This window comes from Parasteatoda tepidariorum, chromosome 1, assembly GCF_982258835.1.
Source record: "Parasteatoda tepidariorum strain Cologne lab strain chromosome 1, Ptep-v5.0, whole genome shotgun sequence".
Classification (NCBI taxonomy): Eukaryota; Metazoa; Arthropoda; class Arachnida; order Araneae; family Theridiidae; genus Parasteatoda; species Parasteatoda tepidariorum.
Window position 1 is genome coordinate 100,785,351 of NC_141755.1, and position 12,785 is coordinate 100,798,135.

General features: G+C 31.8%; 1 protein-coding gene across 3 annotated transcripts in view; it reads left to right on the top strand.

Moving 5' to 3' along the window:
• CadN (neural cadherin) overlaps positions 1-12,785 on the top strand; it is a 532,539-nt gene that overhangs the window by 503,761 nt on the left and 15,993 nt on the right. For all 3 annotated transcript variants that reach the window (XM_087149551.1, XM_087149545.1, XM_087149554.1), the window contains 6 exons: positions 1,651-1,898; positions 3,044-3,321; positions 3,765-4,113; positions 5,452-5,697; positions 10,316-10,496; positions 11,444-11,610. In XM_087149551.1, coding sequence (XP_087005677.1) covers positions 1,651-1,898; positions 3,044-3,321; positions 3,765-4,113; positions 5,452-5,697; positions 10,316-10,496; positions 11,444-11,610 — 1,469 coding nt within the window. The remainder of the gene's footprint in view (positions 1-1,650; positions 1,899-3,043; positions 3,322-3,764; positions 4,114-5,451; positions 5,698-10,315; positions 10,497-11,443; positions 11,611-12,785) is intronic.

The following is a 12,785-nucleotide window of genomic DNA, read 5'->3' on the forward strand; positions in this document are numbered from 1 at the left end:
TTGTTCCGACAAGACATCTCAGCTATAAATAATACGATATCATACAATACAATAGCATATACAACTGTATCATAAAATAGCATATACAACTATATATGTCAATCTAAAATAATGGCAAGATGTACTAGTGTGTATTATAATGGGAAAATAAGCAAAACATTTATATCCAACGTGTATGTTATGCCTAGTTTAGCATAGGAACAGCATTTTCACTTACAAAAACTTCACCAGAAAGTTTTATAATTCAAAGTTGTTCAAATATTTTGAAAGACCGTAATCAAAGCTATCAAAAAAAGTAATATTTTATTTATAAAATGAAAGTTTTTACTATTTATAATATTAAAAAAATTACAAAAGTCGTATTTTTCTGAATTACAAAAAAAATTTAATGCAACAATTCTATTCTCCATTGAAGATGCAGATTTAGATGCAAATCTGCATTTATGCAAGATGAAATATAAGCTAATAAGCATGTAATTTATATTGCATACACTTGTTTTACTGTTTAGCTTAAAAACCATCATATCTGAGTTGGATATTCTTAGTTCAAATATTTTTTAAACAGCTGTTATTTAAAGAGGTTCTATACGTTTCACTTGTACCACAAATAAAAACTTTGCATTAAAATAAACGTAAATTGTCAATTGCCTATAAAAAATTTGCATTAAAATAAACAGTATAATTTGCCCATAAGCTTTCAAAATGTCTTAACGATTTTTAAACGTAAAATATTCTTTGGAAACAGTAAGGAGATAAAATGTTGTTCTTACAGAAATACGAAAGAATTCCAAAGATGGTACGAAGTATTCCAAAAGATGGGCTCAATTTAATTGAAATGTATTTTCGGAAATATATATTAGATATGAATAGTCTATATACTAATGAAAAGAGGAAAGGTTTAAAGTTTCTTTTATCATCGCTTTGGGGGTGATAGCGCGGTTCTGTACCTCGTTTCACCATGAGTTGTAAGCTGAGTCCTATATAGCCCAAGGTTTTCTGAGTTCTTGAGTTTGCACGAAAGGTTTTATCTGCTCGATTGTTCCTCAAATCTCTTGTGCATTCAATCACAAAAGACATGCTTTATGTTGGGAGCATACGTTAACAGCTTGCTTCACCCTATGCTTGAAGGCCTTTCCATTATGCTCAGCCAAGGCCTGCAGGCCATGGAACAGGGTCAAGCCTTCCACCACAGGTGCTGTAGTCGTTAGACAACGGAAGCTGCACATTTTATGCATGATTGGACTTCCTGAGGGTGTTTGGCTTTGTAGACCTAATCTAATACTGCTGGGCTTTGGGGATGGCAACAGCAACAAACATGCTTTTGAGTGTGCGAGATCAGTTTTGCTAACATTCATGTGTTTGCTGTGCTGCAAAGGATAGAACACAATGAGCTTTTTTATAATAACAATCGTATAAGAATATCAAACGTTTCTCTTTTCATTGTTATATAGATTATTAATTTCCAATTTATACATCTTGGAATGCAAATTAATTAAATCGATTTTCATCTTTTTTTAATCACCCTGAATAGTGCAAAAACATACTAAAGCTTATGGCGGATGGTATTACTGTTCCGTAGTTTTTTAAATTGATATATCTATTGTTGATATTGTCGCAAATTATTTTTTTCTTCCTGGTGTGCTATTTCAGGAATCAGCGCTGAAGATTTCGTTCGTGTCTGGAACTGGACAGAGAACCGACAGGTGAAGAGCAAGTACCACAAGTTTCGAGACATGATTGCAAGCCTGACGACTACACGAAAGGACAATGTGGACATCTTCAGCGTCATCCTAAAACAAGAGCGTCCTCCCATCACAGACGTTCGATTCTCTGCTCACAGGACGCCATATTTTAAAGCGAGCATGTTGAACGGTATTGTGGCCCTCAACAGGGAGCTGGTAATTACTCTTTTCAGAGAATTCTTTTTATTTATTCCTATAATTTGAGTAATTGGGTTCACCCTAAATTGAAATGCAAAATAAAATAAAATAAATGAAATAGAATAGTACAAAAAATGCGTTAAGATTTGATGGCCGAATTTGGTTTTTTCCTTGGCCAAACTTTACTTTTCTTCTTTACTGACACCGAAATCCTAGATGGAACCAGGTTTTCCTTAGAATTCCATTTCATGCTTTCCTATTTTTGGAAGAAGTTTCTTAATTCGTCACCTTAATATTTTCTTGATCAATTTACAGACAGTAAATGTAGTGTAGAATTACGTCATTCTAATAATAATAATAATTCTCTTTAACTCTTAATTTAGAAAACAAACAAAATTAGAAACGTAATAATAACAGTACAAGTAAATACCTTTAGTGATGCAAAAATAGTAATAGGAAAACAATACCTTTTGTTGACTACCGCCGGTAAATGTTTACAATCACATAGTCGCTTTTGTAAAAAAATATATGCTAGATATAGTTAAGAGCCACTTCTCGGTAAACCCTACACTGATGTTTTTTAAGGTTCAGTGCCACTGCCCGGTATACATTTGCCCGGTACTCCGAACACTGATGTTTCTCCTAATCTATCCTCAGCAGATATTATAATATCGAATAAATATAATAATATCAACGAATAAATTAATATCAAATCGGATATAACAAATATTTCGGACATTCACCAAAGCGACTCAGTGATTCTTGACATTCACCGGTGAAAGTCGACATTCTCTTGATTTTGGTCATTCACGGTAACAGATATACATTGTTTCCCTCCCCCACTTCATCTAACGATATTTCAAATCAAATCAAAATGAAGGTTGTTCAATATTACAACCAATATAATAAGTAAACATGCTTCTAAGTTTTATCAATGTTCACTTTGTATTTCGAATTTTAAAACGACACGAAAGAAAAAAACTAAAGATATATTTAAAATCATTTTCATGTCTGGGGAAAAGCGTGAAAGTAACATTTGAGACTTTTTCTCTGCACATCATCGCTTTCCTGTTTTAATCACAACTGTCGTATTATACGCTAAAATATATATTTAGCGCATTCTGTGCTTCGGGTAGATTCAATGTGTATTATTTGCTTTTCAGATTGAGCAAGAAGTCGGAATCAACATCACGATGGTAGGGATCGACGAGTGCTTCTTTGAGAACATAAATTGTGAGACCAGCTGCACTAACATTTTGATGGTAGATCGCCAACCGATCGTTGTGAATGCCAACCGCACCTCTTTCGTGGGTGTGAACACATGGGTGCAACCCAAGTGCGTGTGTGGTGCCCGTGATTTCTCTGAGATTGAGACTTGCAGGAAGAGACCACTACCCTGTCATAACGGTGGTAGATGCTTCGAATCCTACGGCGGTGTGAGGTGAGTGCATTTCTTTTTTTAATTGTATAAAGTACATAATATCAGAGAGAAAATAATCAATTAATAAGAACTCTATCGTTGGATTGTATATAAAGAGCAATTTTAAATGGATATCCAACTTATCAGGATGAACTAGATCAGTTGATGTTAAGTACATTGGTGTAAGAAATTAAGAGAATTTGCAGACCTGGTCGATTATCTCTAGAACTACTGGATCGATTTTAATGTTATTTGATATGTACATACATTGATACAATACAATACAAATAACCATTCAACAATTGTAATTGCCTTAATGAGTAGGAAGCTCAATTATCTTTCTTGACTAGATGGCATTGCAAAAAATAAAGCATTGTCTAGGATGCTCTGTTTTATAATTAACTTAAGTTTATTTTAAAAAACAAGTTCAACAGCCATATGTAAAAAACAAATTGTGTCCACAGCTGCAAGTGCCTAGATGGCTATGAAGGACCTCAATGCCAGATGACAACCCGCAGCTTCGACGGTCGTGGTTGGGCCTGGTTTCCTTCCCTCCAGCAATGCGAAAACTCTCATCTCAGCTTGGAATTCATGACCAGGAAGCCGGACGGTCTGCTTCTCTACAACGGTCCCATTTCCAATCCGGATATTGGTGAGGTGGCCGTCCAAGACTTCATCTCACTGGAACTTCAGAGCGGCAGACCTCGGCTACTCATCGATTTTGGTTCTGGCACTGCCGAGATTGTGGTCTACGTGGACGAATCATTAAGCGATGGCGAATGGCATCAGATAGATATCTTCTGGGACAGAGAGGTATGATTCCTTATGTTCTTAAATAAATCAGTTCCATTATTAAAGCTCGAATATCGCGAAAGCATGGAGAAGAATCAGCAATGCATATGTAAAACTCTAAATACACTTAATTTTTACATAAGTAATGGAGAATTTTGTAATTTATTTTTGTTAATGAGGGGAAATTGTTAAATAAAAACACCAAAAGCATGCCACCAAATATTAATATTTGAACATGCTCTATGAGACCTTATTCTCTTAATCATTTTATAAAAATAGAGAATAAAGGAAAGTTAACCACCGTTACTTTCTTACAGAAAGTTAAAGAATAAAAAAAGAAAGTCTCGGACTTCAGAAACCTAAACGTCACCTATTTTACCTTCATGCATTAAATTTCAGACAAATGAACAAAATTTTACATCTTCATCTTATCTTTTTCTTTGGTCCACACAGATTTTTAAGGTATGTTATGTGTGAATGGCATCACATACTTAAAATTCTGCTCCGATTTTCTAGCATTGCTGTACTGTGTATTGTACATTGCTCTACACTTTACTGTATTTTTTATCAGCTCAGTTTTTTATGAAAAAATAAGTCTTTATTTTATTGAAAATATAACTTGTGCTTAAATAACAATACATGCTTAAATAACAATACGTTTAGAACCAATATTTATAATTTACAGAATATAACAGATACACATTGTAATGGCTATATTATAAAATTCCAAAATTAATCCAAAATAATTTCCCTATCTGATTATTTCATACATATTTTGGTTAAATTGCTTTTTTTCAAGTCTTTTATCAGTGTTTTTGTTACCCTTAATAATTTCAAGTATACAGAACTCAGGGGATAGAGCGTTTGCCTCCCAATGAGGTGAGCCAGGTTCATATTCATATCCCAGCGGTGACTGGTTGATGCGAATTCTGCGCCCGGCTCGCACCGATCACAGTGCTGCATAAAACATCCTCAATGATAGACGTATCATAGGATAAAATTCCTTTGGCGGAGCTAGCTGTAGGAGGTTTTCATGGTTTTCCTCACTATGCTCAAATTCGGGTTATTTCCCTCAAAAGAAAGTACTCCGCAAAGGCTAGTTTGCTTCAATGCTTGATCAAAGAATTCGCTTGTCTTCTAGGTTGGGTTTAAAATTACAAGGCTACGGTGTTGAACATTGTAGGTCGCAAACTCAAAGTGGTTTGGCTGTTCAACACCGTTTATGAAATAAAACGTATACAAATGGAAAAAATATTAGCCCACAAAGAAATGCCTAATAATCTAATGAACTTAGTTAATTAGTCTAATGCAATTAACATTTTTTTCTAACCCAAAATTTTCATTTCCTTTTTTTTCCAGACTGTTAGACTAGTGATTGACAATTGCCAAAAAGCCAAAATCGAAGACTCTGATCCACCCAAAATTAACCGATCCAGATGTGAGACGAAGAGCAACATTCCACCTTTCAATGAGTTTCTGAACGTGAACACTCCCTTGCAGCTAGGAGGTGTTCATCACCAGTACTTGACGGATTATCGGTGGCAACACCAGCACACAAGAGAGGGCTTTGAAGGCTGCATTAAGAATGTCATCCACAACAGCGAAGTATGATTTTTTTTTCTTCCTCTAATATTTTTTTCTGTAACCCATCCACCAATCGCGTATCCGTTTCCTGTTTATTGTTGTTTTTAATGACACCTGTACAATTCAAGTTCGCCAGCCATTAGCTTTTTGCGAATTTAGTCAGGAAGGTGCGCCTTTCGTTTGACAAGAGAGCACCGCAAGGGTGAAAGCTCGTCTTAGCTCAGAACCCTATGGGTAGATGGCAGCACTACTCATTCGTGAGGCTTCTTCCTCTCTGTAGACATAGATTTGAAGGGGAAGGGATATTTCTAAGATTCTTGTGACCACAGAATTTTCAATTCCACACAGATTGTACCAGTACGAGTGTCACTTGACTTAGCAAAGTCAAAGATCGAACCCCAACCGTTCGAGTTCGTTTCTCAAACTACTGGACTACCCCCTTTTTATTGTTTTATTTATTGACTTAATAAAATGTATTTCTCGTCCTTTGCTGAAAATGCCAAGCATTGTGTTCTACAAGTTACGGCCATTTGTCATGAACGATTTAATAACTCTTTAGTGAGCTTTTTATTCTGGACACAACTCGAAATGCGTTATGTAATAACGCAACAAGCATTTATGTGTGAGTCTAAGAAATGGACACAACTCAACTCGAAATGCATGTTAAAGAAATGGACATCTCACAATGCGTGTTAAGGAAAATTGGACACAAATGCTTGTTTAAAAAAAAAACGGAATCGATATAAAATTATATTATGTATTAAATACTTAAAGAAAATGGGCAAAACATTTGATTCCGTTTTTCTGTTATGAAAATTGTTATTTTTATTTAATCCAAATAAATTAGTTATGTAATATCTCCTATTTGCCTAAATCACTTTTAGTACATTTTTTAATTAGTCTTTTATTTAAAAAAAATGGAAAGAAAAATAAACGATGTTAAAAGTTGACAGTTCTTTCTACATTATCACGAATCTTATAAAGTTATAATAGTGTTATTAAATTGACGCTTTTTAAATTTATATTTAAAAAATCGCTTGTTAAGTATTCTGAATACGAAGAGATCTCTGAAAAGTTACATCTGTATTATTGACAGTTACCCCCGATCTCTAAGTGACCGCTTAATGATTATGCTTAGTGATTAAAAAAAAAAACGTAAGCACGAAATTTGAGTTGAACATTAAAATTACTTTTTTTTTAATCCATTTTCTTACAAACTCACGCTTTGAGCACTATAATAAATAGCTAAAAAGCTCAACTCCTTTGTGAGAAAAATGGATCGTACCATGTGATTTTTATGGCAAATAAGAATACGCCGACAACAATAGAAAACAGTCTTGTGTCTTTTTTACGTTTTTATATTATAAACTAATTCTAAGACAAATGTCTTAGAATTAGGTGTCTCTTCTAGCAGAGATTCATTTTTATAAAATGTTTTTTATTGAAATAATTAATTTGCATGCGTCTCGTGTGGGACATCTTAAACTTACAGTAGATACTCTGCACGTGACGCATGAAAATAACTTAATCATAATTTAATCGAAAAAAAAATTTAGTATCCAAATAAATCTAGTATATAGTAAAAAGTCAAGAAGTATCCAAGCATGAAATATCCGTACTAAAACAGAATGCATAAAAAATTTTGTTAATATTTTTTTAAAAAAAAAGTTAAATGGGCTAACAAACTTTAAAGGGATACAATAAAATTTATTTCTTATTGTTTTAGAACACTCTAGAGGTATAATATCATTCATATATCTTTCAAACTTTTTATTTTAAATTTTGAATAAAAGTACTTTTAAACATTGTTTGAGTTTTAAAAGAAAATCACTTTACTTACATATATATTCAGTCATATTAAAAAAAAATGTATCCATTATTTACTGATTCCTTCAATAAAACCAAAATTCTGTCACAAATTGAATGAAATATAACCAAAAATAGAGTTTGATGTTTCCGTAAAAGAATTCTCCTGATAACTTAAAAGTACTTTTCGTTCTCGTCGAAGAAAATTTAGGCTGATGAAAAGCTAATTTAAATGCAAATGAAGATTATGAAAGCAGCTATTGTTTTACTCATTCTATACGAATATTTCGTAGGCTTATTAAGTTTCATTATTTTTACCCTCTTAACTTATTCAAATATGTTTTTTTCATGTCAGCGGCCCTACCAACAGAAACTGACAGTAGGATTTTTTTCTCCTCCTCTCTGCAGAATAATACCTTTGTTAGAAGTTGCACTTCATTAAATTTTTACGGTGCAAAGAAAATACGCAGGAAACGAAGCCTTTCGGCTCACTAAACCTCTCATGCCTTATATTTTCCGATTGAAAAGTTAATTAATGATTCTATCAATTTCTAGAATATTTTATCTTAGCGAAGATGCCCTGACAATCAAATGACGAAGAAAAAAATTATCGAAAGAAATTCTGTACTGTAACATTTTAACGCGTATTTACAAATTGTTCTAAAATGAAATGAATCCAGCGATCTTTTGAAACAATTCCGTTAATTTGATAATTAAAAAGAGTGAAAAATTCGTTTAAACATGAGACTATACTTTTCCTATAGCTGTTAATATTCTAAAATAGAGTAATCATCGTCCTTAATATTTTGAATACGTTAGTTAAAATATCAAAAGAAGAAATATTTCAAATAATTACAAAGTTGTAAAATACCAAGACTTATCAAATCTTTACTCTGGATCTTTAAACCTTTATTTGAAAGATTATACCTTTATCATTATATAAAACTGAAAGCACATTAAAGATTTATTAAAATTAGGACGAGGAACAAAAATGTTATCAAAACCTAACGAATCATTATTGAGGAAGGCTGCGTTATTTAAATTTTCCTATGAAATACGAAATTGAAAATAAACTTATATGTATAACTAGATCATTGCTGTCTGTGCCTTGAATTCCTTCAAATAAAGGTTTAAAGAATCAAAATTAAGGCTTAATAAGTCTTGGTAATGGCATTTACGACTTTCAAATTTTTTAAAATATTGAAATTTCTCTTTTTTTTACATTTTTATTAACGTTTGAAAAGAATTTATGAAAAAAATTCATTGTTAACTTGTTTAATTCGCATTTTTTACTATCTAAGATTGACCCATCCGTGTTTTCAAATATTAATTTCCTATGACGATCTTTTGTTTCTTTTGTTAGCGTATTTATTTACTAAACATATGAAATATTTCATTAAAAAAATCATTCTTTAGCTTTTTTCGCGGGTTTTCTTTTTTTATACAGCTATTTATTTTTATGTAATTATTTTTAAGATTGTTTGCTTTTAATTCTAAAATCATATTGTTGAATTACAACATATTTTTTGAAAAACTGTATGCTTATATTTCGATTTCCTATTTTCCAACGTTTTGTAGTTATTAAAGTGCATTGTGAGGATTTTTTTTTAAATTTAAAAGTTTAAGTTAAAATTTTATACTTGTAATTCTTGAAGAAAAATATTTTATTTTCAAAACTACAATTGAAATTTATTTTCCATTTTTTTCCACCTAATAAGTACTATTAAATATTTTGGTTTTAGTTAATAATTAATCGTAGTTAATAATTGATTGGGTAAAATTATTAATGGACTACTCGATAGTGAGTCAACAGCATGCAGCAAAAAAGTGAAGTTGTCCACCTCTCTAAGTTCATCTTAATGATTAAGTACAAAGATGAAAAAGACAATTATTAAACTCCCCAATGACTGACCAAGGTTCGAATCCCAGCATCAATGGATGACTGATACAAATTCTGTACACACATTAAATATCCTCAGCGGTAGAATGATCATTGGCTATAATACCCTTGCTGACGGCATGACCGTGAGAGATTTTCCTCTCCGTTATTTCCATTAAATGACACTATAGTGCAGGGATGGCGAACCAATGGCACGCGTGCCATTTATGGCACGAGACACAATATTTTGGGCACGCCACCGATCACAATTGTTATTACAGGTTTATGAATTATTATTACACAAATGTTATTACACTATGAAGCATATGTAACAATTAAATTAAAATTCACAATAACAAACAAAATAATAAGCAATTATTAATAAAAAAATTGACAATTAATGCTAAAAAACAATTAATAACCATAAAAACAAGCTAAAAATAAATAACTAGCAAAAAAAAAAAATAACAGTCCTGCTTAAACTAACATCTTACAACTTAATATAAGTTATTGTCATCTAATCTGCAGCAACAGAAGTCTCACTGATGTTACTTTAAGTTGTTTTAATTTAAGACATGGCAAAATGTTTTTTTTTTCAATGTAAATAAAGAGTTTTGAGTTGATAGTATTTAGTATTATTATTTTCTCAATAATCACGAAGTCAAAATTATTTGAAGGCACCTCTATGACCTCATTAAACAATTTTTTAGAAAAATTGGCGCTTTGGTGTATAAAGGTTCGCCACCCCTGCTACAGTGTCTAGATTGTCTCAATGTTAGATCCAGGAACTCTCTTGTCTTCTGAGTTAGGTTCAAAATTAAGGCTAGTAACTTTGATAATTTTAGACTCAAAATTGGGTCTGCTGTTCAACGCCAGTTTAGAAATAAAATAAAATTCTCTCTTTATAAGTCCACTTGTCTAAATGAACCTGTTTCGATTTCTTTCTCGTTCCAGATGTATGATCTTGGAAATCCGGGCAGCAGCTCAGCCAGCAGTCCGGGATGCAAACCAGCAGACGATGCGTGCCAAAGTAACAGCATTACTCGGCAATGTGAGCACGGTACCTGCGTTGGTACCTACAATTCTGCCAAATGCACTTGTTATCCTGGCTACTTCGGTAGTCGGTGTGATAAAGGTGAGTATCCTTGGAAGTTTGTTCTAAGCCTTTTAAGTTAGGCCTAGAACTAAGCCTCTTTTTATCCTCTAGGTCCCGGATGGCAACTTCTGGCACGGAGTAATTTTGCTGGAATGTTGAGAACACTGAGATAAAATATATTTTTGAAATTATTCGTAAGCCTTAACTTTGCAGGAGTTCATACAAATTGTTATTCATTTTTTTAAATAAATAATTTCTAGTTTGTTAAAATCGTATGTTTTTTTTCTTTTTTTGCTTTCAAGCAATGGAATAAAAAACAGTGGTTGATCGTTGGTAAACAAACTTGCAATATACTTTTTTTACAAACATTCTTATATAAGTCTCACGGAAAAACATGCCGAAATGTAATTTAAACATATGAAAGTTAGCATAATTAAACGTACGAAATGTAATTTTTAATTTTGACCAAGCGTTAAGCGCGGTATAGTCTCTTTTAGCACTTGCGGGGAAAAATTTAAAACTATGCAAAAAAAATTTAAAAACTTCTCATGTACAATATTTAAAAATAACTAAAACAAATAATCAAGTTTAATCAATTGTTTATATTTTTTTTTATTTATTAATTTATCGCGATCATGAGTTTATTTTCTTCTTAGCTAATTAAAATATCATTTTCTGCCAATTTTAAGAGTTCGCATCTGAGAAAATGGAAAATAACAAACAATGAAAATAATAATTAGTTATTAATTTTTATAAAAATCTAGTCATAATTTGATTTTTTTTTATTTTCAGTTATATTTTGTTTGTAAAAAATATCTATACGTCCAATCTTTTCCACAAAATATCTCATTTAAAATTATAGTTTTACTTGGTACAAAAGCCGTGACTTTTCTCGGTTCAAAAACAAATCTTGAAAACCAGACTGAACGCTTTTACCTCAACTACCACGTTACTATTTTTTCTAATTCTTATCATTTAATTTTCAGAAACGATTTCTAAGATGTTCCAGCAGAATAGTTATATTAAATACGCTCTCTCTTTCGAACCGGATCCTTACAAGACAGACATCCAACTGCAATTCCGGACGAGACAGAAACACGGAGAACTGTTTCGAGCCACCAGCAAACATGGACGAGAGTACTGCATACTTGAAGTACGTCCACTAATCTTTATTCATATAATGAAAGTGCACTATGCTCTCGATATCTCCAGGTGGAAGGGACGCTAAAAAAATTTCGAGATAACAAGATCCGAACTAAATATGTTCTAAGAAGTAGAAAGATATATTCTAAAAATATTACTCTAAAAAGTAAAGTCATTAAACATAAGAATAACTACTAATAAATATGTATGTTATGATAGTAGACTATGAGTCTAAAATTGAAAAAAAAGACAGTATTAAAAAATATAAAGATTAACTGAACAAACATATAACTAGCCGCCTTTGGCGACCAACTTGGTCACCTTTTAAAATTACTTCCACATCATATAAACTTTAATGGCAACCAAGCAAAATACACAGCACAACTATATTTAAATATTCTAATTCTTCAACCTGTCCTTAACACCTTAATTAGTTATAAACAATAAATTTACCAGTTTTTTTTTCACGTAATAGCTTTTACCCGTGTCTTTGCCCACTCGAAAATATTACGATTTCAATTTTAACTATTTTTAAGAGTTATTCATGCAGTGAATATTTTAGTAATAATTAAAAAAAACTATCAGACAGCCATTAAATCACAAAAGAACACCGTAAGTATGAGTTCAGGACATTTAAGAATAGTTGACAGCAGAAGAATTAAAATAATCTGTGGTGCGCAAGAGCAATAACATAACAAGCATTTATATTTAGTTTTATGAAAAATAAAAAACAACGTTGCTAAGACAACTCAATAATAATAATTACTATATTGACGTTCCAGACATTGGGATGTAAAAGTATTAATGGATTTATATATTTTATATTAACTTGTAAATAACTGTGTATATTAAATGTTGTGATGTCTCCAATTTACTTCGTTTTTATTTATCCAAAATCGCACATAGTAGGAAGATAAAAAACCTTCCCTTACAAATCTCCATTTCTGAGATAAGATTTTAAAAAAATTCCTTCATATTCTCCATTCCGCGCAGTACTACTTTCTCACTCACCATATTGCTAGAAAAATTAGCTTGAAAAAAGCAAGCTCCGTCACCAATAGTTGTTATGACCATACGCTGCACCATTTATGTTTAAAACTTCTAAATTATTCCCTAACTAAGTTTTTATTTCTATGAAAATAGAAATTTATTCTAAATAAATTCATAACGTATAACTATTCAACT